The sequence below is a fragment of the Poeciliopsis prolifica genome, unplaced genomic scaffold (genome assembly GCF_027474105.1).
Source record: "Poeciliopsis prolifica strain line A6 unplaced genomic scaffold, Auburn_PproV2 SCAFFOLD055, whole genome shotgun sequence".
Taxonomy (NCBI): Eukaryota; Metazoa; Chordata; class Actinopteri; order Cyprinodontiformes; family Poeciliidae; genus Poeciliopsis; species Poeciliopsis prolifica.
This window is the reverse complement of record NW_026562430.1, coordinates 2,904,605-2,931,955: the sequence shown is the minus strand read 5'-3', so window position 1 is coordinate 2,931,955 and position 27,351 is coordinate 2,904,605. Positions and strand designations below refer to the sequence as shown.

General features: G+C 39.9%; 1 protein-coding gene across 3 annotated transcripts; it reads right to left on the bottom strand.

The window, feature by feature from the left end:
- Positions 1 to 1,372: 1,372 nt before the first annotated feature.
- Positions 1,373 to 26,150, bottom strand: rnd3a (Rho family GTPase 3a). 3 transcript variants are annotated; one of them, XR_008608134.1, is made up of 8 exons: positions 26,077 to 26,150; positions 25,943 to 26,005; positions 13,904 to 14,284; positions 13,616 to 13,703; positions 5,400 to 5,509; positions 4,193 to 4,327; positions 2,754 to 3,894; positions 1,373 to 2,659 (listed from the first exon to the last, which is right to left on the bottom strand). XR_008608134.1 is itself a non-coding variant. In XM_055059630.1 (7 exons), the coding sequence occupies exons 3-7, from the start codon at positions 14,177 to 14,179 to the stop codon at positions 3,646 to 3,648; spliced, it is 858 nt and encodes a 285-aa protein (XP_054915605.1). In that variant the 5' UTR covers positions 14,180 to 14,284; positions 25,943 to 26,005; positions 26,077 to 26,150; the 3' UTR covers positions 1,373 to 3,645. The 3 variants fall into 3 exon arrangements, 2 of the variants coding, with proteins under 2 accessions (XP_054915605.1, XP_054915607.1); XM_055059630.1 differs by having other exon boundaries at positions 1,373 to 3,894; XM_055059632.1 differs by lacking the exons at positions 25,943 to 26,005; positions 26,077 to 26,150 and adding an exon at positions 14,500 to 14,699 and having other exon boundaries at positions 1,373 to 3,894.
- Positions 26,151 to 27,351: the final 1,201 nt, after the last annotated feature.

The following is a 27,351-nucleotide window of genomic DNA, read 5'->3' as shown; positions in this document are numbered from 1 at the left end:
CAGAGTTCATTGGTGATGCAAGAATTTAATAATCCTTACAGTAACCTTGGAACCACAAATGCTTCAGGAGATCCAGTGGTAAACAACCAAATGTATGCTGAATTAAGATTAAGCAATCAAATGGAGTCTCTTCCAGCACCCAGGGAGGTTGAGACATTAGAAGACACTCTGACCTCCCCAGGTTGTGATTCACAGTGTCCAGTCGAATCCTATTTATTTCTTACACTGTTCCATTGGGGAGTTTCTATGTTTGCTAATGGACTCCCCATTCCCAGAGTTTTCAGACTCTGCATCCTTCACTGAGAATATGGGAGCAACTTAAGGATTTGCAGAAAAATGTTCCTTCTGCTGTGTGGGTCCAATCAGACTTCATGTCTCCAAACTCCCTCGGTACATGATGCAAACTCTCCTGGAGGTGTGAGTTCAAGATCCCTTGATCTGGGCCTTCTGCCAGGTGTTTCTACTTCACCCTCACCCACACTTTATAGCACTGAAAAGTACACTTTATTACCTTTCAACAAGTTTATGCTAATGGGCTTCATTTCAGTCATAAAATATCACAAGAGTTTTGATTTGAAGGCATATTCCTCCCAATAATAATCTTTTTCTTTAAGCCTGGAAAAATGCTTCATGCTTGCCGTCATAAGATGAACAATTTTTTATCACCCATGTTTATTTTCACCTGACAGACTTGTTTTCCTGCCACTGACAAGCCAATGTATCTCACTCTTTATGCATGTGATGAAGTCACTGAGTGATTTATAGGATTGCTGCGTGAGCAAAAGCAGTTTCCATGCTCGGTAGCCCCCGGGAATTTACCAGGACTCATACAAAACCGTCTGCGTCTATTGATACTTTAGCCTTATAAGTAGGCAAGACTATTCATTCTCACTCACAGAGAACTGTTTGTTCCAAGCAGCAGCGACAAAACCTGCTTTTCACTGTGATGTCTCAACCATCAAGGACTCAAGTTCAGCTTGTTTTTCTGAAAAGAAACAGTTGTCAGTCTGAAGAGGTTTATGTTAACACTGACGAGCAAAATACAACCAATTCAAATACTTTGCTTCAGATTTGTCATGCTATCTGATTTACAGCCACTTGCTTTGCCATAAATTCAAGTCAAAGCTTAGTGTTTAGTTTTTAAACAGCTTGTTCTAAATGAAATCATCTGAAAAAAACCCCAGAATACTAAAAAGTCTCTCTCAGTGTCAAATCCACTAGACACTGATGAAATGTTTTCATTACGCAACACTTACTACATACATATACAAGAAAAGTCAATGTGTCTTATTTAAATCTGTTGACAGGAAAACGCCACAAATCTAAACAAGTTCATTACCATTTCAGCTACTTATAAATAAACAGAACAGAGTATTTTAATTTGTTTTATTTATTCTAAAAGGGAAAATATATAATTCAATAAATATTGTGGCAATAACATTGGCAAAAGACATTTTGAAGGTGACAACATTCAAGAAAACATGAGCGTACACAGATAGGACAGGTTGGAACATGAGGATAAGAGTTTGAGTGCTGCAGAATGAGACAGCACAGATAAGAAAAACTTTAATGGCAGTTACTTCAATTAAAAGTGCATCAATGCCTTTAACAACGATTGATATTTAATTAAACAGCAAATATTTCAGACCATTCAAACAAAAAAGTCCAAATTATTAAATTATTTGAGTAATGTTTGAGTAGGAAATGATACCAGCTAATACATTTTAGCAAGCCAGCTAACATTTCGACAAATTTGGCTGCACACTTACAGTGGAGAACAGCTGAAATGGACTAGTTAGCTAATAAGTCAGCCAACTAGCTTAGCTTAGATGCTAACAGTTTGTTACTGCCTGGAAACAGTCTAGCCTTCCTAGTTCCAAGTGAAACATATTGCAAAATATATTCAAAATAAAAAAAAAAGTCACAGTGGCTAATTGATGAAAGTTGGCATATGCTAGCTAACAGCTAAGACGCAACAATCCTATCATTTGTAATCAGGATTATTTGCATTTAGAGGAATCCCTCTGGCACATGTACAGTTTGCTGAAATTCAATTGTAGCCAACAATCTAGCTAACTAGCTAATTAGCTCATTGGTAAACATGCTAATGGAACTTTACCACTCAAGAATTGTTGGGTTCACCTTTATATTTTTGGATAAAGGTTCAGTGGTTCAACACATATACATGGCTACATCTCCTTCCTCCATTTTGACTTGTAGTTTTTTTTTGTCTGAATTTGAGTTTGGAGTAAAATCAAATGAGCTAATTAGATAATATAGTTCTTGATTCAAATATGCAACAAGAATATTTTAATTTTGAGCAATGGTCACGTAGATTATACTGGGAAAATGATCTGAAATAAGATGCTAACCAACTCAGCAGATTGCTCGCTGCAGCAGCCATTTTGTTATTTAGCCTAGATTAGCTAATGAGTGACACATTAGCTTTATGACTAAAAGGCTAAGAAAAGTTTACTGCTTACAAATTTAACCCTGGAATAAAATCCAGAAAAAATCCTGTTTGGATTTTAGTTTGAGAGTTGCTGGTTATGAACACATTAGCAATTTCAAAGTTTTACCTCCTTCTAGTAGGGGTCTCAAATTCCAGTCCTTGAGGGCCGCAGTCCTGCAACTTTTAGATGTGCCTCTGCTGCACCACCTGAATAAAATAATTAGGTCATTAGCAAGGCTCTGGAGAACTTATCTACACAAGGGGGAGGTAATTAAGCCATTTCATTCCAGCGTTTTTGTACCTGTGGCACATCTAAAAACTGCAGGACTCTGCCCTCGAGGACTGGAGTTTGAGACCCCTGAGAGACATGTAGAACCTGTGGGGTAAGCTAAACTCCAGGAAGTTGAGATTTTTGGACAATACTTTGTTTTCTCTTGCTACATAATGGTTTGAAGGTTTAAAACCTTCAATCTTACTTCAGAAACTGTTGGTTGAGGCGACTGAATGCAACCATCGGAAGAGTGAGGATGAAACCAACAGAATCAGAGTAGAAACAAAGATGCAGTTGCACACCAACAACTTCACATTTAACTAACAACAGTATCAGAAACAGGGACTCCTCTGCACACACACCGACAGTAACAGGAGCAGAGGTAAAAGTGAATCAGTTCCAAACCACAGTGATGAGTTGAAAGCCTTAAATAAGTCTTTGAACCTGCACTTTTTTTAAAAAATACCTTCATAGGCCACAGCCTGCCGTAGCTTTGGCTCGTGCTCAAAAGATTGCATGTTCTAAAACCCTTTACATGTGATGGTCTCTTAATGACATCACTCCTCCTGCTCATTTCCTGTTGGTGAGGAAAGCCTTGACTGCATCCGCTTCGTCCTCAGAGGAAGCGGGTCTCCTCCCAGAACTGATAGCCAGCTGACTGATAGCTTCCTCCTCTGGTGGGACTGGTGGTAGCTGAGGTGGGGGTACATCGACTGGGACACAATTACTCAACGAGTTCTCATTGGAGCAGAATATTCCAGTAACACTTATACGAACTGAAGCTTAGAAAAAAACCCCTTTCCAGACAAATAAGGGTTTTTTAGCATGCAGGACAGGGCTTTGTCCCTAAGCTCCCTGCTTGCACTAATGCGCTGTCCTCATTTTCTTTAGTCTGATACCCCCCTCCCACCAGTCTGAGAAGTCACATGACCGAGCAACTTTTGGCTTTGTCCTTCCGGAGATCCGTGGAGACGGCTGCCAGGTCAGGCCGACTGGGCATGTGTGAAATCCTCTTGTTGGCGCGAACAGTCTTGCTTCGTTTGGCGTTTTTGCTGTTCTTGTTGATGCAGGCCAGCGTGGCTACGTGAAAAATGTCCCTGACGCTGTTTTCCGACTGCTGGGCCGAACACTCGATGTAAGGCGCAGAGATCTGCTTGGCCATGTTGGAGCCCTGGAAGAAAAAAGGTTGAAGCATGATCTCTCCCACAATGTGAAAGCTAAGCTACTTTCTAACAATGCTAACCATGCTAAATGCTAGTAGTGTCAATTCTGAAATAATTTTGTCTGCCTTTCAAGTAACAGTAATATTCTGTTAAACTGAAGAGCTGTGTCTCTCACACTGTGTGACATCTCCTCTAATTCTATTATAATTAATATTAAACGATCAAATTCGGCAGAAAGGCTGGTAAAAACTCCTGTATCGTTTCCATCTAGAGCAGGAGTAAGAAAGACAATAAAGCGCTGAATACCTGGTCATAGGAAACTGGGGTTTGTCGGTGATTGGACAGCTCTACTAGGGTACCGAGGTCGGTGCGCAGGTCCGACTTGCAGCCAACTAACAGCATCTTGGTGTTGGGACAAAACTCCTGGATCTCCCCTTTCCACTGCAGAAGAAAAACACTTTGAGATCACAGAGTAGTCTCATAAATTTCCCCCAAAATCAATTGACCGATTTCCTCTGTGGTCTCAAGTTTAAAACTGATGATTTAACCACAGCTGTGGTCAACTTAAGTACAAAAACGCCTCTGCTCATGCAGGCCAGAACGTCCTGAATAGAAATCCCACGAGTTCAAGCCCCACAGTCACCTGGTCTCTCTGGCACAAAGGTTAAAACCAGCACTTCCTGGAGCCCCCAATGCTTTGAACCTTGGAACGGAGCTACTAATAATCCCCATGTTTCCTCCAGCACAATAAATGCTCTGATCGGTTTGGGTCGTAATCTGCCTCGGGGCCGACTGGCCACAGGGTCAGGGGATCAAGTTCATTAACACGTGAAGAGGAAGTTGTTTTACACAATGCAATCATCACAAGACGAAATGATGAAATCTTGAGGTACAACATCTGACAAACAAGTCCCATAAATTGTTTTGTGTTCAAGTTATTTTTTGTTGAGATAGGAGATTTTAATCTGCATTTTCAGACCCTAAACTCGCACTGAGAACTGAGGTTTTGCATGTCAGTTTTCATCCCCTCAGGGGGAGATTACATTCCACATTCTTACTTTAAGCCAAATAAACAAGACGTGGAACACTGGCGGACCTTGACGCGTGACCTCAATTATTCAAAATGAGCTTGCCATCAGTGGAAGCACACAGACGACTGGGAAGCATCAAACTGTGTCTCCGTTTTGTCGTGTAATGTTAACATTTTTAGAAAAATGTGACAGGCTTTGCACCAGACCAGAACGGACAAAGTTGCTTCCCAGAAGATCGACACAGACGATCGGACCAGACTCTTGTTCTGAGCAGGAACAAGAGTCAGAGGTTGACCACGAAGCAAGGTCAGTCTCTTGAGAGACTTCACCTCGTCTTTATTTGTAGCCACATCTGATCTCATGATGTGAAGTAATGCCTTGTGAATGCAGACGTTTGGTTTTGTTGAGCCTCATCATAAGACCGGTTTATTGCACCCAGACTATTCAGGTTAAGTTTTTGAATCTGGAAAGCAGCGGCGTACCTTTTTTAATACGCTGTCGAGGGTTTCGGGCCGGCTGATGTCGAAACAGATGAGGACTGCGTCCGAGTCTGGGTAGGACAGGGGCCTCACGTTGTCGTAGTACGGAGATCCTGAAACGTCACAAATTTGATTAGTCATTTCTCAAATATCCTTTAGATTATGAGTAGTTTAGATGTTGTGGATTTAAAACATTTAAAGGCTTAAACAAAATCTGCAGAAATGTGTACAAACAGGCCAAAATCTCTGCGTAAAAGCTTGACTCTATGACATAATTGCAATTTAGCCATAATCCATAGCAACAAGGAGAAAAACAAATAGTCCATTAGTAGAAAAATGTGCTGAGTACCAGATAAAAAAAAAAGAGGTATAGAAACTGAGAAGTTTGGAGTGAGGAAATGTCCTTGTTAAATTAAAACCATGTGTAGGGAGACGCCCATCCCTCAGACAAACTGAAACATTTCTGGAGAGGAAGAGCGAGGAGAGGAGGGACAGGCCGAGAAGTTAAGGTGGGTCGAGATCACATGACAACAAAAGATGACCACAGGCATAAAGCTGCCAAGAATCCTGGGAATTTTGTTTTTGGTAACTCAAGCTTCCCCTGGGATCTTTTTTTTTCCTGAATATTGCTGTGAGGAAACGGCAGGAATGCTCCATCAAATGCAGAAAAACAAACTTCTGCATTCTGGGAGTGATACGGTCCCTAATCCAAACAATGGGATAAGGGGAGACACCGTTTCAAACAACGCTTCCAGGCCTTTCAAATAAAGCTGAAGTGTGCAAAAACAAGAATATTCTGTTTTTACTTGCACTTCTTGTGTTTAACCCGGACTTGACACTGATTTATTTATGTTGCCATCTTTACTGGACCTTTCTAAAGAACAGATCTTGTATCTAATAGGAAACGTTTTCCTGACTATCGGCTAAAACTTGAGTGTTTCAGCCTTTAATATTACAAACACAATAAGCCTAAAGGAGAAAAACAAAACAGTGAACAAGAAATAAAATAACAAAAATTCATCTTGGCTTGCAAATGCTAATGAATGGGTCACAAATGTATCTTAAAACAAATATTTAGCATTTCACCAAAGCTCATTTGTGCTAGCTTCACAATAAATAAAGTTATTATGTAATTAATAATGTAGTTTGTTACAAGGCTAACAAACATTTTGAACTCTGCAGATGATGAAATACATCAATGATGGCAAAAAACAGGAACAAAAAAAAAAAACAGGATAAGAAAGTTATTCTGCATCAGTTTATTTATTTATTTTTCATTTTTCTTCATGAGAAACCAAAATTTTCCCAACTCAAACCTATCAGCTATTGCTGACTTTACTAACAATCCGAACCAGACTGCATTGGATCTTTTTCTCTGTCTTGGACAACTCTGTGGAAAAATAAAGACCTTCCAACCAAAGGGTAAGCTGTGGAGTCGGCTGACATTTTACAATGATTTGAATATTTTTCATCAGGCCACATAAAGGAGTCGCATATCGAAGCCGCTGGGTGCAGAGCCTGAGGTCCCGATGCATCCGAATGGATTTCTGTGCATATGTCTGCATTTTAAACTCCAGATTACTCTATTAAAATGTTTTAAGTGCAGCACAACATGAGTGGAAAAACATGTGGAATGCTGAAGTATGCAGCGCTGCATCATAAACTAGTTTGAGGTCATCTTTCTGCCAGCTGGGAAGATAAAGAGGCAATCCCAGTGACGACACGCAGCACAACTTGGTGACCGTCGCAGCATAATTAGCTCCTGTCATTGTTCTCCCACAGGATCTCTAAATCTGGAAGGGTGACGAGGACCCTAACCCCCCCCACTTGCTCCTTTTCCACACGTTTTCCTCACAGCAATGCAATCCTGTTGTGCACAACTAACCACACAAGAGAAAACAGATGCTAGGTGACCAAACTTCCACTGTGGTCCTCATTAGGAGCCGACTGTTTTCCACAGTGGCGGGGACAAGAGACTCCACCTAATGTTGGAAACATACCAGAGTCTCTTCTTGCAATATTCAAACTCCCATGTTCTTCAGGATGAGGCTTTTCTTTTCAGTACTCATCTTTCAGATTACATTTTTGCTTTATCTCACATCCAGCTGTGAAACAAACCAGATGCATCCGACAGACTGGAAGTCTGGCAGCAAGTCTGCTGTTTTAGCGCATAGCTAACATAGCTGTACAGAACTGACAGGGTGGTGATTGGAAAAAGGCGCTAAGCCCTGTGGGGCTACCTGTGGAAACAACAAATCGTGGCCAGACTCGTATTGCTGCAGCGCGCACATGTAGCTCCTCGCAAACTAACACAACCAAGGACAAGAAGCAAATTAAACTGAAGTAACCTCAGCCAGTACCTTGTGGGGTTGCTGTGGTTACAGAGATATCTATCGCCGAAAATACAGCCATTGAGGTGCTCAGTGTGAGCAGGTATAGTTCTAATGCATCGCATCATGTATTCAGGCGTCTAAAAGCAACATTTGGGGATTTTAATGCATCTTTCCAGCAGTAAGTTTAGTTCATTTGGTGCTTTCTGAAAGTATGCAGACCCCTTGAACATTTCCATGTTTTGTTTTGTTTCGGTTTTTTCAGCCAATATGTTCTCTTCCAGTTCACATCAAATCTAACCAGTTTCACTGTTCCAGCTGAACTAAACAATCCACACTGCATGATGCTGCCCCCACCGTACAATACCAACGAGATGGTTTGTTAAGAGTTAATTTCTCTATGGGTTTTTGATCCACATATTTTGCATGTAGACTAAGATTAGAACTTTGATTAATCAAATATTGAAATAACTGTCACTAATCACTAATTGAATCAAAAAAGGTAATTATTTGGAAGAACAAAACACTCAGACACATAATTAAGCTAAAAATTGTAAAAACATATTTACATTTTGCACTAATAATGATAATAACAGAAAGAAAATAAATATGTTTTACTCAGAATTCAAGTTTTAGTTTCATCTGGTTCAAATTCTGCAAAAAAACCAAAAAGCTCTTATTTAGAACCTTTGCTATCCACTTATTAATCTTTTAATACAGAAAATTGTAATTTAGTGTAGAAATAATCATTGCATTAAAAGCTCAAGTGGTTAAATAAAAAATATGTAGAAAAAGCTAATTTTTTTTATCTGACTAATCAGAATATTTGATTACTAAATTATTTATTCGTCTTAGCCCCAATCTATGACATGAAAACCTCCTTTTTCTATTCCAAAAACCAAATAGGTGATCTTACAGAACTGTTTTTTGTCCCTCGTGTACCAAAAATACATCGTATTAGGCTTTGCACCAAATTAACAACATGTGAATGTTACATGTTTCGTGACAAATGCTTTCAGAAAAGAAGACAGAGCATGCAAGGCAGTCCTGTGTTTCTTATTACTGTGCTGGCAGGATTCACAGACACTGAGAGCCAAGAATCCAAAGACCTGACATATTTTAATGTCAAGGTGAAACATCACACGGAGAATCTTTCCATGACATTAGCAGACAGGAAGTGGAGTAATCTCTCCCAGGATCCCTGCATTTCAGCTGACACACTATCCCCCATCACATCACCAGTCAGCCAGATTCCACCATGATTCAATTTCCCCCTCCTCCTTAGAAACGAGGTGGGGCTTTTAGTTATCCGTGGCACTTCTCTTTCACTGGCTGGGGATCAGGGTTCTGCTGGGTACAATAGCCGTCTTTGTAGAGGAGGAAGTAGAAACCTTTAGTCTCAGGAATGCCAGACATGCAGCTCCAATTCGCTGAGCCCAGAAATGTGAGTTGAACCAACGCTGGCCAGCGGGAGGAAAGGAGGTGGCAGCGTGCAGCGAGGAGCTTAACAGGGGCAAGAAACGGTCCTTCCCTAAGCTGTCCAGGCAACAGATGCACCAAACTCTACAAATAGACTTCGTTTGATTTGCTGACATGACAGTCAGCAAATCAAACGGATGTGTTGTGTTCATCTGATGCCTCTAAACTTAAAAATACAACATAAAGCGGCTTTCAACATCGTCTTGTAAACAATAACTCACATGATTTGATATGATTTGTGAGATTAGGCATGTGGGCGAAAGCCCAGGGCAGCATTAGAACGGGGACACAAACAGTGTTTGTTATATTGTCTTTAATCTAGTGTTTGTCAGTCAATTATTTTGACACTTTCACACAAAAACTGTTTATGAGTAACCTTCAGTGCTGACAGATTCACTTCTGCTTCCACCTCAAAGGTAGTAAACACATTTTGAAACGGGTTCTTTTGGTTTTGCCACCTGCAGCTATAAAGTGTTCAGACATTTTGTTGTCGCCAAATGAAACAAGCAGCTGCTTTCAAAGCAAACACCCTGATTATTCTCAGCAAATGGCAAAACAGAGCAGGCTATTGGTGAATTCAGAGGAAACAGAGCTAAGCAATAAGTTTGTTTATCATCTTGCAACATTGGCAACATTGAAAGAATTTCAAACAAAAATGATCAAAGATGCTCCAATTGGGCTTCTGAGAGGAATTTTCTTAGCAGACATCATGTTTAACTGAGGTTTTCTTTGTATCCAAGCCCATTAGTCTACAAGTTAATGTCAAACAGAAAGTGGTGTAATGATGGAAGCAAGAAGAGATTAAGGAAAACATTTACATTGATTGTAAAAGACATTGTAATTACCATATTTATCAGCCATATTGTGCAGCCCCCCTGATAGAATCACAAAGAAACTGATTTGCAACTGGAACCAATTCATCCAGTTCAGCATCGGTTGAGTGTTTTTTCTAGAACATGTTACAGTTCATTCAAGCTGCGAGAGAGAACTAGACTTTCAGGAGGTAATAGGAAGGCTAGCAGGATACATCCAAGTTGTTGCAAACATACAACCGACCATTCTGATTGATCCTAAACTTTACTTTCACTATGTTCAATGAAGTAAAATATTTGATTGTCTGTTTGATTGGTGCATCACAAACTGTAATCGTAGCCACCTGCTACGATTCTCAAATTGTTCCAAGGTGTGTGAAGTTAACATCTTCAGAAACTTTCTAACTCAAACATTGTGCAGTTAAGGGTAATTGTCGCTCTTTATGGGAGCTTTGATCATTTTTCCTTCATAAACTGAAGTCAGACCTCAGGGATGCAGGTGCCAGGCCTCCGAGGATCCCCCCACAGTCTGTTTCATCCTCTTTGACTCTCAAACACCTCTGCTGCTCATTCACTGGCAGACAGACAGACAATGTAAACCACTTCCTCTGCCTCTGAAAGAAATGAGAAGCATCAAAGCGCCCGCCGAAACCTTACAGACCTCACCCTGGGAGTGGAAAGCAAAAGCTAGCTCCAACAAGCTGGGTGGGTGTGTTAAGAAGGAGGTTGTGGTGCGAAGGGGGGCAAATGGAAAGCTGCGCAACTGGCAGGAATTTACCTTAATGACCCAAATTACACCCATCACCCTCCCTTTTCAAACACTCGCACTAAAACACACTCCAGGCACCTCATTAAGCCACTCGCAGAACAAAGAGTGTCTTCGCATGTGGAGGTGTGTTTATATGACTTTGTCCTCGTGTCTGCATGCTGGGCTTTGTCGGAGAGCGTGATCGGGGGTTTAGGAGGCTGCACCACACAAACACCAAACCAACCCGCCCCCATCCTCCCTTCCCAGCACACCTCAGGAGATAAGAGATCAATTGGATTGGCTGTGGCCGATGGGTGTCTCTACAAAGGGACCAGTCAAGCTGAAAGCTCCATCAATCGGTCACTGGAAGTCCACGTGTTGGCTGTTGGGTGGGGGTTAGGGCTGAATGTAGGGGGGCAGGGTAGAGGTATCTTGCTCCATCTAAACCCCACTGATCTAATAGGAAACATACCCCCCTTCCCTCCTTTCTGTTTTATGAAGCAGAGAGAAAAAGAGAAATGACTCAGGGCAGCCGGCCAATAGTGTAATAAACCAAAACTCTTGCTCTGGACGGATCTCATTTCTTCACCCTTTTTACTTCCACAGCACACACACAAGCTTGATTTCCTGGCTTCTAGTCCAAAATTAAAGCCTTTAATATTTTGTCTCCAGTAAAGTAACAGGCAGAAAAGCAAGAAAGTCATCTCCTTCTCAGATGTACAGTCAGGGTCTACGGGTGTTTTTAGATTTTGCCACTTTCCAGGAAAAAAAAAATCATTTCAAGCTGGATTCTCTAAAGTTATTCAGACGCCGCTTTGAAATTCCAGGCCCAGAGACCCGCAACAGCTGGCTGTCTGCTTGTCCCCGCCCAGCACTCCCACACAGACCAAATGCTTGGACGTCTTCAACATACGCCCTCAATCACACCTCCCCGCTTTGCCCGTTTTCTCCGATCGCGCATCGATGGTTGCAAAGAGCGTTTTGTTTACGTGCTTAAAGCCCACAAGCTTGGGACACAGCCGCTAGTTTTAACAAAGTTCAACTATATGTGAGAGTAAAAAGGATAATTGAGGGGTGGAGAGGATGTATTGTGCAACTCGAGTTAGAAAAAAAAAAAAGAAGACAAAAAAACGGGAAGTGTGGGAGGAATTTCCAGAGTGTGTTCACCAGATGTATGAATTTGAGGCTTGTTCGGTTTACATTTTTAAGTTTATGATTTAGCTTGGCTCAGCTGGGAATCTTCGAGAAATTTTCCCTGGATTAAACAGTCACAGATGTTTCCCTGTAGATAAAAGGTGAGGTTGGTATGAAGGTTTCTAATCTGACGTTGTGCAAACACCTCCTGACGAGGCATTGGGTGGTTCTGGCATCAAAGTGCAAAGGTTTCAAAACCACTAAACCATTCAGACATCACAGCATTCCCATCATCCATCAGATGAATGAGGCAGAGAGTCGATCCACATTTCCCTAAGGATGCTGCACACTACCAGTCAGCTGGCTTAATCACAGCTGCTACACTTTCAATTTGCTCACAAGAAACTGCACTTCTTTACAGAAATTAGCAGTTTAGTGACTGTAAACATCAGAAAATGTTTTTTTGAGACAAGGTACATAGTGAGCAAATAATCATGCTCATTACCTTGCTAATCTCAGCTGCAATAGCATAATTATTGCTTATCCGTTTTAAAATAAAAGAAATTAATAAACCATGTCAATTTTTTATCATTTAAAATTTGTGTCAATACTGTGAAACATGGCATTTTTACTCAAGGATTTAGTTTTTAAACTAAAAAGCTTTTGTTAACTGAAACAAATGAGTTTTAATTTCACATAAACAATACATAACTCTTATATGCGAGTATATAAATATTTTAAGCAAAAAGCTTTCATGTTTTTCAGTGTAAAATTCAAATAAACATAGATTTCTAAAGTACTAGCTGGTATAGAATTTCCAAATAAATCTATTGAAAAAAACCAAAGGGCAATTATTATTCTTACTCCTGTAAATTTTCCTTATTTCAGTAGTAAATTATTTTTATTTTCCTACAAGGAAGCTGATGTTCGTGGATTATTTTGCTAAGCTAGTTACTCTGTATTAGCTTAATAAGAGTGGTGGATGGCAGCTCCTTTTCATTTCCACACTTTTCCTGGTTGCAAGTCTGACTTTTCCTTCTTTTTGCCTTTTTTCAGGCAGCTCACCAGCAGTGTGCAGCAAAAGGTAATGAAGGCCCAACTCCGGACCCAACAGAAAGATTTGTACGTATTTAAAGAAACACTGAAACCATTTGCCAGCTAAACAAAAACAGAAACAATATCAATAATCTCATTTAGTTGGGCTAGCTACACGGCTAGCTAACCACCAGATTATGTCTCCCACCGTTCAGCTTCTAAGTCTCAGTGGCAGTTGCCCAGGGCAACATTAGAAATGAGGCCACATAATATAATTAAGAATGGCTGACACCGCCAAATGAAACAAAATCCAACTGCTTTTAAATTAATTATCAAACATAATTTCATCTTTATCCCTCTATTGTAACTGAATGTGTACCAGCCAGCTGGCTGGCAGTGGGCAGCAACAGGCGGGGGAGGAGTATTTTTTTCTTCACTCTGTAAGATAATCTTAGTGACTCACCAAGAATGCGTTTTGAAATTGTAAATTATTTAACAAAATCTAATACTTTGATGCCAGTAACCACTCCACATCTACTGGAAACACACCAGCTTCCCATTAATCCACGCAGGCGTTTGGGTGGGTGGACAGTCACAGCAGGTCGAGTCCAAGTCCCGTGGCATGTTGGGACATGTCCTCAGAGACAAAACAGAGAGCAAAAAGCGGCTGATGTTGGTTACCTGACGTGTCCCACAAGCTCAGCTCGATCCGCTGCGTTTCGATCTCAAAACTGGCCGTGTAGTTTTCAAACACTGTGGGGACGTAGCTCTAGAGTGGGGGGAGAAACACGCAGAGTGGATGTTAGAGAGAGGACGCCTGCTGGGATTTAGACTTCAAAGAAAACCAGCGCTTCACTGATACCGGTGTTTTAAAGTCAAACTAAAACTATGGATGCATGCAACACACAATGCGCTGAGTTGGCCCTGTGCGGTGTTAAACGCAGGTCACACATGCTGTGCGGGTCTCACCTCAGGGAAGCAGTCCTTGGCGAACACGTGAAGCAGCGCGGTCTTCCCACACTGGCTGTCCCCCACCACCACGATCTTACACTTCACACTCTGACTGGGATCCATGCCGGATTTCAGAGAGGACTTCTGACACGGCCGTCTCTCCTTCATTGATCGCGCAGGTCCAAACACGAGTCCAGTCCTGACTGTTGAGGCGTAGAGTGGGTGACTCCCAGTACTGCTGTCTCTCTGCTGTCTCCGCCTTGCTCTGTGCCGGTAAATGCCATTTGGCTGCATTTATAAGGAGGCAGGAACCAATAGCAGCGGCTCTCCTCCTCCTCCACCTTCTGCTCCTCCTCCAGCCGGCTGCCTCCACACTGCAGTCCACCGGGAGAGCGCCCCCTTTTGGATCACACAATATCTAATTAAAATACGGAATACAGTAGAAAATGTACTGCAAGAAGAACCTACATGCAAGAATTTATAAACTAGGTGCAAATAACTTTATTTAATGTGGAAGAGACATCAGGTCCAGCTAAACAGTTTATTACTGCAGCTGTCATGTTTACTGAACGGCCATATTGGATTTTGAAGTTGTGGTTGATTAGAAAACTCACAAACATTTGCACCAAGTGGACGTTGGTTGGCCTTCAGAAGTCAAGAAATGGCTCCAATGCAATAGTTTCTTACCTAACTATAGCTATAGTTAGAGCAATAATCAAAAAGCTTAAGGATCTGAAAATGTGAGAAACTAGATCTTCTGAGGTTCAAAAGGTAAAAACAACAAAAAAACACCCAAAAGGTTCATTTTATTTTGCTTAGGATCTGATTTGTTGTTGTTCTAATCAACTGTGTTTGTGACCGAATACACTGTTACCATGGTCACCAAAATTTGAGCTGCACAAAAACGCCCCTGGAGAGTCCAAGCAAACCCAAGTGGGCAGATATGAATGGAGACATTTACGTCACACAGGCTTCAGTGGCAAGCCGAGTGAACTGGTTGGTATAATTTGGTATTAGACTGGACTCTAAGTGAAGTTATGTTGTAAGAAAAGACTAATTGGGAAAAGAAGATTAGAAATTCAATCTTTAAAACAAAAAAAACATCAGAAAAATAACATCATACCCACCGTGAAACGTGGCAGCACTATCATTGTGATCTGGGGATGAAACAGTTTTTTCTTTTTCTGTCAAGGAGGAAATCAGATCCCACTTTGAACCCAAAATCTTCAGGAAACCGTAGCCAACAAGTTGTCCAGTATGTTTTGCAAAGGCCATACTAAAGGTCAGAACTAAATCAGAAAATAAAATCTGTAGAGTCTCCTGAAAGACCAGAGACGGCCTCCCAATATGTTGGACTTGGAAAGCCTTTCCCAGGCTTAGTGAACAAACACAACCAAATCAAGAGCTTTAAGCAAGACTTTCCCCCTAATTGAGATATTTGTTTTTGGTTGAATTGAATAGAAAATATGCCAGATTATAAAAATCAAGTTCAAATTAATTTTTTTGAAAGCCTAACAGTAATGTTTATAGTACAACATTCGTTTTATGTAATTTACAGATGCTCTCTGATACAAACACACAACGAACCCAGTGAACCTACTGTAGGTGTTACTAATCTCCACTGGACGTCACATTTCTAAGGAGGATTTCCCTCATTATCCATGAGTAATACATGTACTTATCGTAGCTTAGCCAAAGAGAACAATTAGGGGGAAAAACCCCCAAAAAGACTTCATTAAACCTATTCCAAATGAGACTCCATGCGCCATGATCACTTTTCATTGTCTTTTCCCCAAAGTGTGAACAGGAACCCTGCTGATCTCCCTGCCTGCAGGCTATTGTTTCCTAAACACAAAATCATTGCTAATTTCCACAAAAATGGGAAAAACAGCGGCGTTCTGCATCGGCACTCCCCTCTGCGACAGTGATTTGACTCGTCGTGTTGCTGGCAGCAGTCTATGCAGTGAGACAGCTCCACCCTGCAGGCTGTGAAGTGGGAGTCCCGTCTGTTGTGTGGGAGCTTTGCCTCCAGGCCACAACACTGCCAGGAGAGAAAGGACGAGGGAAGCGGAGAGGAGGGGGACTTTACACACCGTAGCTGTGCTGCTTGGCTGCCGGCTCCGTACCATATGCATTTGACCTCATTCAAATTCTGCTTGGCTTTAAAAACTACAATTTAAAAGCTTGTTTTATGCATCCAATGTGACATTTGACATTAGAGACAGACGTAGGACATGGAGTTGAACAAACTGGGTTCCTTTGTTAATGGATTTAGCTGACAAAAACGCTTGTCCAAATATTGTACGACCAAAATAGAAATGAGGGTACCACCTGTTTCTGGTCACGTGCGGCTGTCAATGTCCAGCAGACTTTGCAGATTTTCACAAGGACAGCAAACTTTTATGTCTTTAGGCCTTTTTGCCATAAATTTGCTAATGTAAACGAATATTATGTTACTTACTGAAGATTCACTGAACATTTTGTCACATCAAAAAATTCAAAGTATCTACTTGGACTTTATTTAACACATCAAGATTTTTACAAACAAAATCAGAAAAATGTGGCCTGAATTTATTTTTAACCCCAAATATTCTGATACCGCCAAATAAAACGCAACCAAAACAGCTTGTTTTTCAGCTAAATGTAAATTGCTTTGTGTGGTGGAGGACTAGTTTAATTCAATCATGTTAAGATGATTTTTTCATACTATTCTAATAAAATAACTAACAGTTTGTAATGCACACACTTTCCTGACACATTTCCATTAGCTTTGAATGTATGCAACAAGATCATCAAGTGTATTTTCACTCTTCCAGCTCCAAACCAGAAACAATATTAACACACTGCATTTTTTAATTAAAACAACAATAAAATCTAAAACAAACAAAAGGTTGTAGATAAGGAAATTGAGCAGCTTCAGTTGTCAATGTTTTACTGCAGAAGGCTGTCAACACAATGATTTGTTTAAGCTTATCTCTTGTAGCCCTACTTTGTGAAAACAATAGCTCCCACCATTAAATGGGCACAATATTGTTTTACCTTCTATAAATCTTCTGAGCTATTCATTCAGTGAATATATGAGTGAAGTTATACTGTAGTTTCCATTTAATGAGCCCTGGATGGCGTCTACTATCACCTGATACCAGGCGTATACCAGATTTGGCTCATGCACCAGTGAGTATCAGTCTTATGGACTTAATGGGAGGGATAGCAAGGAAGACAATTTGGGGTGAGTTTGGTTTTCGCCAGCAGGTGAGGATTGCTGGAGGTGTGCGGTGGGTCTAGGTCACTGGGTCTGGGCCATCTCTACCCCAGACAGGGCGCTGCCCCACAGTTATCTCATGTCTCTGTGCATCCAATCAGCGGAGCGCTGACATTTACGGTGGGGCAACCACAGCACAAGTTCTCCAGTTTTGGTTTACTTCAGCAATAATGTCAATGTGATTTTGCAACTATGATGCTAGTCTTTGTAAATATGGAAGTCAGAAGGTAAATATGAGGGAAAAATTCTGGCAGCATCCCCAACAATCCAATTCAGATTGGCTCACAGCTCTGATTTTTGTGGTAATGCTTGTAGAAATTCTTTAATATCTGTGTAAAATAAAATGTCCCTTAATTTTCGTTGACCTCTCTCAGTAATCTCAGCTCTCAGCATTGAGCTGTGATCTCCAGCTGACAGCAGCATGGGGTCTTAGACTGAAAATGTTCCAGCTTTAGGACAAGGAGATGTTATTCCACACCAGCTGAGCTGCGACTGACCCTTACTGACATGTGAACGCGAGTGTTGATAAGCTTGTGTGAAAAATCATCTGCATTTTCACAGTGAGGTTAATTTTGCCGTGCAAACTACCAAAGTGTAAACTGAAATTTATTCCTTGCAATCACAAGAGATAGAATTAAAATCCTTGGACCGACTGGAATCTCGCTCCCCATTTGGTTCCCGTGTACATCCATCTGGTTTGTCGGTTTAGAGGAGACATCTTAGTGATGATAGTAAAAAAAAAACCCAAAAAAACACACTATTACTAATCTACGCAAAAGTTTGTTTACGATACACTAAAGTTGGAAAAACACAATTTTACGGTTACTGTGTTTCCATTAAATGAGAAACAATAAAAATGAAGAAGATCGGTCAAGTGATAAGTCCTTTAAAAAATGCTGCACCATCATCCTCCTACCACTTCCTGTTGTCTTCCTACTCTTTTCAACAAGTACTGACACCCAGGTGTTCTTCACATGACTTTTAATTGAAAAGCATTAGATTTTTCCAAAATTGGCTTGTTTTCATAAAGCTAATTTAATACCTGTTTCTGGTGTTTTTGCATCAGTTCTTCTATTATACTTCCGACTGTTGAATCTTTCATCGAAGTTCACATTTGGGTCAAAAGGCTGTGAATCATCTGCTATCACCAAATGTTACATCATATAAAAACAAAGTATGAAGCACTGGAGTCAAACTGTTTCATCATGCAGGTACAAAGGCTAACTGGACTTTCCAGTTCTCTAGATAAAGTTCAAAGACGTATAAAAAGAGAATAAAAGAGCCATTGCTTCTTTCTGGGATTTCTGTGGTAACAGACTGGAACTTCCTAATCCGAACAAGCTTTGACTACCTATCCTCCCCCATTTTTGGCTTACTAACACATGACATCGTCTTTTAATAAGCAATTAGCTTAATATCTTCTGCTGAGTGTGGCGAAGGGCAGCAAGGGCAAGTCTCACACACACATCCACACAGAGAATACAGGAAATCTGTCGAGTGTCTCCCTTCAGTCATTATGTCTGATCAGGCATGGATACACACACTGATGTAATGAGGCAGTGAAAGTGTTCGGTTCATGTGTGTGTGTTTGTTACAGTGTGGAGGATGAATCATTCCAGGAATGACCTGTTCCTTCAGGGAAGTTTGGGTTCTGTGTGTATTTTTGTGTTCAAGTCTGCGGATTAATGGTGCATGAAATGATGTGTTCATTAGCATAAAGTACTTGTCGGGAAAATAATTGTGTCTGTCAGATGCATGACACAACAAATGAATATTCGAGTTTATCAGATCATTCAACTGAAATAAATAATTTTGTTGACTACAACCATTCTTATTTAAATACACGCACATGCGCACACACACAGTTTCCAGTCAATATCTCAGTAGCCCTCTGGAGGAAAATTAGCTTACTTTTGACTCCACATTAGAGCACTGATGTGCTTTTTGTTCCATACTGACCTAGTCTAGGGAATTTGCTGCTACTTCATAGACCAATTACTACACACTATGTTAGCTATAAAAGCTTCCTTGATGCAATTACGTTTTGTTTTCAAGCAGAAACAATCTGGCCCAGTACACAACACGTTTTACACTATCGATTGGATGGTTAAAAGATGATCAAGCTTTCAATCTAATGATGTAACAAACCTCAAGCAACATATTGTGGAGAGGAAACATATTGTGGTCCCACCGTTTCTCTTTCCTGGACTTTCTGTCTTACAAAGGATTGTCCTTGTTGCAACAGTTGCTCCAAGATTAACCCGAGCCTTGGCCGGTCTGCTCACTGGATATAACCTTGATCTCCACTTATCAAGGTTTCTATTTTCAACCAAAATGTTGCCATCACAGCAATGCCTCATATCCAGAGAAACAAAAACTTTAGCATGACATGTTCTGTAAATTTCCCTGATAACCAATGTGGTGACATAAACAATCAGATAGCTTTACTAAAATATTCTCCAGCTGCCTGTTCTACAAACTACATTGTCCCTTTGTAGACTTTACTTCCTTTGTGCCAGCAGATTTAGCCAGATAATCATTTTACCCCCAGATTCCTGACTAAATTAACCTCTTAACTACAGATTGCTGCCACCTTGTCTGCAAACCGAACCAGTGGTTTCTTCCTTCCTTGTGATCCTCGGAAATGTGCGACTGCTGCACGAGGATGTGGCTTTTTTTTAATTGTGCAGGACCCACCGCAGCTTTTCCCATGGCTTGGATCGTGTGACAGAGCCATCCAGAGATGAGCCTGCATAAGTTAGGGTGTGTGAGGCGGAGAGGAATGTGACAGCTAGCAAACAGCCACTGACGCTGTCAAGCTACTTATCACTGTAATGAGAAATGAGAGACTCTGTATGTGGGGCAGAGACGGATATTTGCCTCCAGATCTCAAACGCTAAATGAAAAGATGCAGCGTCAATATCAGTCTCATTAAAAGGCATTAAATGTTAATTACCACTGAGAGATGGCAATGTTGATGCGTCTGTGAGGTTCGGATGAGATTTTACTCGGCTATAAGATGACATGATGTGCCCTGAGGCATCTCTATTGAACGTCCTCAGCTGTTAATCACGCGAAGCTGTTAATTTTATTACTAAATGCATAACCGTGGTTGTGTGTGTCCAATTTCCTTGAGGGAGTTTCGCTTCAAATTGCATTATGAACAAAGACAATTACTTCTTGTCCAAGAAAGAAAATTATTATCGATTATGCAAAGAAGTTCAGTTTGAATCTGCGTGAAAGGAACAAATATTATACCTGGATAAAATCAGCTCTAGGTGAACTAATCACACTGGCTGTGGTAATAAGGTTAAAGAGTATTAATTTAATAAAGAAGTGACACATTTAGAGAAGAAAGCATCTGAAAAGAAACTAGTCTAGCACTCCAAAAATGACTTCCAGCTATATATAGCTAATAACCAGGCCACCTCTCTGGCCCATATGTAGCAGACCTGTATGTAAGTGGCAGATGACAGCCGGAAACACAATAATATGTTACTATTCAAGGCTCTGCTCCAGACAGACTTTATCTACTTAACTCACGCTTTCTTCAATACCTTCCACATTTATTGAGACCCCTGGTACAGAAGTGCTAAACATCTTTGAGGGGCATATTTCATAATGTTTTGTATTGGGTTCATGAATTTTAATTTCTAAGCCTGAAGCTGAGAAATATGTAAAAATGAGCAAGGGCAAAAAATGTGCCATTGTGAATTAAGCCAAAAGGTGCCAAATTTTGAAATTATTATAAGTTTGAGAAAGACGTGAGGACAGCAAAGTCCTCAACTCATCTTGGAGTTCACAAAATCAAGATTTATATATTAGTTTATCCAGTGAGAAACAGGAAATCATGAGAAATGTTGTCTGAGAGACTTAGCAATCTGGAAACCTACCCATGGATTTAAAAGATCTCTCTGTTAAACAAAAACTGTAATTTACAAGAACTCAATCCTTGTAATTTCTCCTCTAGATTTGTGCAGCGTTGCTACTCTGAGGCAATTCTACCATTTTTCTAAATAATATTGCCAAAATAATTTATATTTCTCCATGTAGATGGGTTAGGGCTGTCATAATGTTCAAACTACTCAATGCAAAGCTTTCTTTTACCTTAGAGCTGCTCCTTTCCTTTATTACTATGGTGACACTCTGGAAAATCTGGAGCTTATCTGCTTTCCTGTCTCCTCCAATCAGCAGCAGACATTGTCAGGGTCAAGTGAGGACAGTCAAACTGTGAGGATGTCCACATCAGGGTAATATGGTGGCTGAGGAGGAGGACGAGTGTAAAAGGAGGTGTTATTTAGTCGGCATCTGTGAGAGTGTCTCTATGAATATGGAAACTCTCCAAATTAATTTTAAAGAAGAGAATAAGCAGCTACGGTTGTGATTTGCTACACAAAGCAGGAAAGCCCTTGTGGGGCTTCCTAAAAAAAGGATGTGTTGTGGGTTTACTTTGAGGCACAGGGATGTTGTTGGTGGGATTTAGAGGTTTTCTCCAGGCAGTAGTTCAGGCCAATGTTTCTTTGATCTGCTGAGGCACCCTGTGGACGGCGCAGCCTGCTGTGAACGAAGCAGGTGGGTGGAGGGGCAGTCAAGACATGAAACCAAGGTTAGACATGAGGACACAGGGCTGCATAGCATCACACTGTTTTAATGAGGATGTGCCAGATGAGATCAATATGATAGGCAGTTTGGTTTGTAAATTATAACAGTGCACTCACTCTGGTTCACTGATTAGAACAGTGGTGAAGCTGGAAAACGGCGAGAGTGTCATAATACCTCTACTTTCGTTTAAAAAATAGATTTATGAGCTAATAGTTCAATGTTTGCATCATTATGTAGCGTTTCATGTTTGAAATAAACCGCTCTATGCTCTGCTTCAGGGAACATTTGTTGGCTTTTCTTAGCTTTGTTTGCAGAACTCGGCCAGTAGAGCAAGGCTGCAGAAGCATCAGGCAGGAAGTGGCCGTTTTCTGCTGCAGGCGCGGCATTTCAATGCCGCATTCAGGTCTGCACTCCCACCCGGTCAGTGACGGATGTGAATCGTCTTTTTTCCACCTCCATTCTGTGGCTGTTCTGCTAGAATGCTTCAGGTCATTATTGTGTTGGGTGACCCATTTTTGGTCCAGGACGATTGATGGCATAATGTGGCATTTAGGAACGCACTGATAAGCCTCAACATTCACGGCTTTTCTGAGTCCAGTGGTTTCCAGCTGCATGGGGGGTTTGAGTCTTTTGTATTTCTGCAATATCTGGAAAATAAATCATCCCCAAAATGCAATTTATAATTACTTCAATAAGTGTTTTATTTCTTATTATTATTGTGGGATACAGTGGTGAAACACTAAAAGACTAGATTTTTTTAACTTCTCCACCATTCGTCACGCTGCACCTTCAAACTTTAATGAATTTTGGGGGATTTTATGCCATAAAAAAATACAATAGTGCAAAACTGTATATTTGGAAGAATTTCCAAAAGTTACGCAAGTAAGAATAGGAAAAATGTGGGCCTTTGTGAGTAAACAAAGAGGAGAAAACCAAATGTGATTTAAGATGAGGGGGGGGAGTAAACAAACACTAAGGGTGTGATATCATACAAAGAACATATTTGCAAATGCAGTAGAGAGTTGGTGGGCTGCGGGTGGAGCTGCGAGGGGGAAATGTCACTTGTCTCTGCTGTTTTCAGTCTGTCTCCACTTACAACAGCCCCATAAAACTAATAATGTTGTGCAGATGTAGACGTTTTAGCCGTGAGCCAATAATATGGAGGACGCAGTATGCAGGGAATGCCTTTGATGTTAGCTTTATAAAGCATATGGACGCTTTGATGATTTTGCTGACATTTCCAGGAGACTTTAAAAACTGGAGTAGGCCTAATCAAATCAGTGTGCTCTCTCTCTGTTTAAGATTAGGTAGCATGAATGTGGTCTGCCTCTTGGGGGTTTGGGTTTTCTAATGGTTTTGAGATGAGGAGACATTTTGTCTAAGTAGTTTTTGAATGAATGGCAAGATGTTTTGATTTTCTGCAAAGATGGGCAAAAGTAACTACATTTTTACACATGAATGCACAAAAAAACATATTTTACATCTTAACACTGTGTGGGAATGCAGATATTTCTGCTAAGTTTGCATCTTGTTGCATCGTAACTAGGGGTCAAAAGTGCTGTTTTTATTAAAAATATAGCTTACTTGCAGCATTTTTTAGCTGATGTAAGTAGGATATAAAGGTACTTTTTAACTCTTGCATAAAGGTAAATATAGGTGGAAGATGCATTTGGTAGTTTGTAAAATTTGAAATCATTTAATAAATAGAAATTATCTGACTTCTCGAAGTATGTTAAAAGACCTCAAAAATGCCTGAATTTACAGAAATCCGCAAACAGAGAAGAAAGAAAGTCACTGACATCTTTCGGTCTCTTTTAAGACTTTAGGACTCCAAAGCACAGTGGGAGATATAATCCAAAAATGGAGGAGAAAACAAACATGAAACAGATGTGAACCTTCCTAGAAGTGGCATATCAACCAAAATTACTCCAAGAGAGAAACCAAGACCAAGAACAAAGTTGTGCACTACTACAAAAGGCTACAATCCAACTAATGATTAAAGGTTGAAACAAATAGAAAAACATCTAGCCGTTTATAGTGGTTTTACCGTTACATGACTAGCCCCCCTATAATCCTACAAAGATAAAGTATACATATAGATGGATGGACTTCTTTGAATGTCTTTCTGAGGTAGATTTTGATAATACAAAGCTTCATTCATGCCCATATTCAAACATGCTGCTCCTTCCTTGGCTCAGTGGGCGGTTGATGCGCTATAGCCACATCTTTCCTGTTAACTTATCTGTTTCTCTCCTACATCTGTCCCTTTACAAATTGACCTCTTCTGACCTTAAAATGTTAGGTAAGACTGTGCGGACGGAAGAAGCTGAGGAATTCACACTAATGAATTATACAGGGCTCCATTTATGTAATCTCCTCCTTGGATAGTTATGTAAATCTTTTAATTATAAAAAGTTTTCCTGGACGCTTATTTCCGCTGCTACTAATGGAAACACCTCTCTTCTTTCTGTTCTTTTGGGCTTAATTCGTCTTTTAATGCATTATAATTTGCTCCACCATTACAATTACAAGCTGTGACCCTTCATAATGTCACATTTTTTATCATCGCCCCCAGGGCCTATCGTGCTCAGCGCAGCATGAGTGATAGACATAATACAAAATGGAGCCACTGGTGCCAGTCCTGTGGTGGCTTCAATTTTAAAAATGTCACAGCCATTAAATCACACAGGTGCTTTCACATAAATCTGAATTATCTGATCTATTTGGGGACTGTTTTGGACCTCCTGGACACATTCATGTACGCTTTAAAATGAGGCAGAGTGTCTTCAACAATCTAACTACCCACAAATCATACCATGCCCTGCAGTCCCACCTGGAAAATGCGCCTCTCTGGGACATTTGCTATTTTTTATTGGGAAATAGAGCTGGGAGATGAGAAGCTTTCCCACAGAGCAGCACAAAATATCCTGAAACATATCAAGACAAACTGAAGTAAAACAACTTTGCTCTTCGGGTGGAGTCATTTTCAGATCAAGCTGGCTGCAAATTTGGGTGATTTAGTAACTTCTTCACTGCACGTGTTACCATTGTAACTGAAATATTAGAATATAATTTACTGTATTGATCCCCAAGGGGAAACTGAATATTTATAGTTGTATGCTTTAAAGTGCTTCACAATCATTGGTTCCTGAAGGGAGTTATTTTCATTTTTTCATCTGTCTTTTTAAATACCAACCAACAACTTGCCAGTGTGAGTTTCTTGTGTCCTGTCCTGAAGTGAGTGTAAAATTATTGCTTTAAATTGAGTATCTCTCATGTTGCTTCTGTGTGTTGAGCACTGCAGTCTGCGGTGTCAAGGTTTAACAAGCAATCATGCATCTTCTTCACACCCCACTAACTGTAAGCGTCTCGAAATGGTCAGAGGAGAGACTCGTAATTATACTGAAGCTTCCTGGAATGGCTGAGCGAGGCTGAGCAGATGGGGGAGTTCAGATGCCAGAAAGGAATGCAGAGGAGATCACGGGCAATAATTTTGCTTCAGTGCAACACAGAACCTTTTTGTTTGTGACAAACATTCAAAACCATGAAGGTATCACACGCAAAGGTGGGCGGACCGATTGCAAGAGGCACTAATTAGCAAAGAAACCCGGGTGACAGAAGCAAGTTGCCACAAAGTTTCAGATATAATCTTAGGAGTTCAAAAGTCCAGGATAAATGTCACACTAAAGCAAGAAAAAGTTTAATATTTAACATCACAAAAATCTGGGATTTTACACTTGAGAGCAGATTAAAACCAGAATTGGAGTCTGAAATTAAAACTTCACTACTCACAAGTTTCAGACTAAAAATAACCAAAAATTTAGATATGTAAACAAGAAGCTGAGAATTTCTATAATATATTTAAATATGTAAACAAATATACTATAGGAAGAAGCTGGTTGACTGAAATATTTACATGCAAAAACACTTGATAACCAATTTATGCATGAAATAAGGACATATTATTCCAAATTGTATGGTCATTAAAGTATTCAAAAATAAACACTAACACAAAACATTGTTATTGTGATGAAAGAAGACAATAACATCCCCATGTTTGCAAACTTTGTATCTTTTAATTTAGTTTTTGTTTAGTGACTCTTGCTAATTGTTCAAATAAGTGGCCACTGCTGTATTCACAAAGCCACGTCCACATTGGGGGTGTGTGTGTATTTTTCCTCACATTTACTCACTGCAGGATGTGGCGGCCAGGTGTGTTCCCATAGCTGCAGCTCATCAGGCCCAATCAGGGGGAGCTTAAAGAGGAACAGATTCCCTGAGGCAGATGCCAGATTATTTTGCTCTTATGCATAGTAATCAGACTTACCTGCACTGTGTCAATTCTCTCCTTGAAGTTCTGGCATTTATCTTTATAGTTCATGTTCATTTTCTGCCTTTCTCCTGTCCATAAAAATAAAGTTTAAAGTAAAGATTTTTCAGTTGTTTCCAAAATATGTCTGTCAGAGGGTAACAATTGATATTACAGTAAAAAACCTGATTAGCATTAGCTTAGCATTAGCAGATGGTAGTTTTGGAATGCTAGTTCGAGAGCTACAACCAATATTAAAGGTGGTATTTCAAAATTAAACGCACAATTACACGTTTGATGAGGACTCCAAAATTAAAATTCAATTCCCACATAACTAGCTTCTTTAGTTCTTAGCCGTTACGTTACTTTACTGCAGTGGACCTCTGCTTTTCGATGGGTTTAGCGCCCATAAATAGCCAAAATCATTGAATACTTGACAACTCCTCTAAAATACTTATTGTTTAAATAAATACCTGTATCAAGGACATAAATTTCCATTAAAACGGACAGTAGAAACTACGTTAGCATTACCATAGAAGCTAGCTGTCTCCTCCGCACTTATCGGTTCAGCCAATCACCGAATAGGACAAGAAATGGTGCTCCTGGATTGGCTACTGTTAAAGCACCAGCAGCCAATGGCATGTCAAGGAGTATTCCGCTTGAATATTTTATATATATATATATATTATATATATATATATATATATTATATATATATATATATAATATATATATATATATATATTATATATATATATATATATATATATATATATATATATATATATAAATAAAATATATATATATATAAATTTTTTTTTTATTTTTTTTTTTGGAAAAGGTAGTTTGACTTTTTGCATTGTCCTGATCTCTCAATTTTTATCCAAACACATTTTTATTTTCCGCTGTTTTCAGGTTATAAGACGTGTATGTAAATAAACACAACATATCTGAGCTTTTTAAAGCATTTTACTTATCCTCTGTAAGAACATTATTCATTTTTTACAATCAAAATATTGAATTAAAACAATGTTAACATAAATATTTGTCCCTTCAAATGAAAACTCAAGAACAATCAGTAGAGGTTTGTATAAAAGTCTTCAATAACATTGTGATTCTTGGGTCATTTATCGTGACAAATTAAATACCACTCACCCTTTCTACCACACAAAAACCATTTTCTTGGTCTGTTGCCCTCAATTTCACCAGCTGTGGTCTTCCATCAAAACTCTCTAATACCCAAGGAAACATTTACGTAGAGCAGAGCTGCATGTGGGAGGTTGCAACTCATAT

Excerpts from the sequence above, each read along its gene's own strand:
- rnd3a (XM_055059630.1), bottom strand. The coding sequence starts at position 14,179 with ATGCAGCCAAATGGCATTTACCGGCACAGAGCAAGGCGGAGACAGCAG. Across the intron at positions 4,328-5,399 it reads TCGACAGCGTATTAAAAAAG|TGGAAAGGGGAGATCCAGGA; the intron begins GTACGCCGCTGC and ends TTTCTTCTGCAG. Across the intron at positions 3,895-4,192 it reads CCCCAGTTTCCTATGACCAG|GGCTCCAACATGGCCAAGCA; the intron begins GTATTCAGCGCT and ends TTTTTCTTCCAG.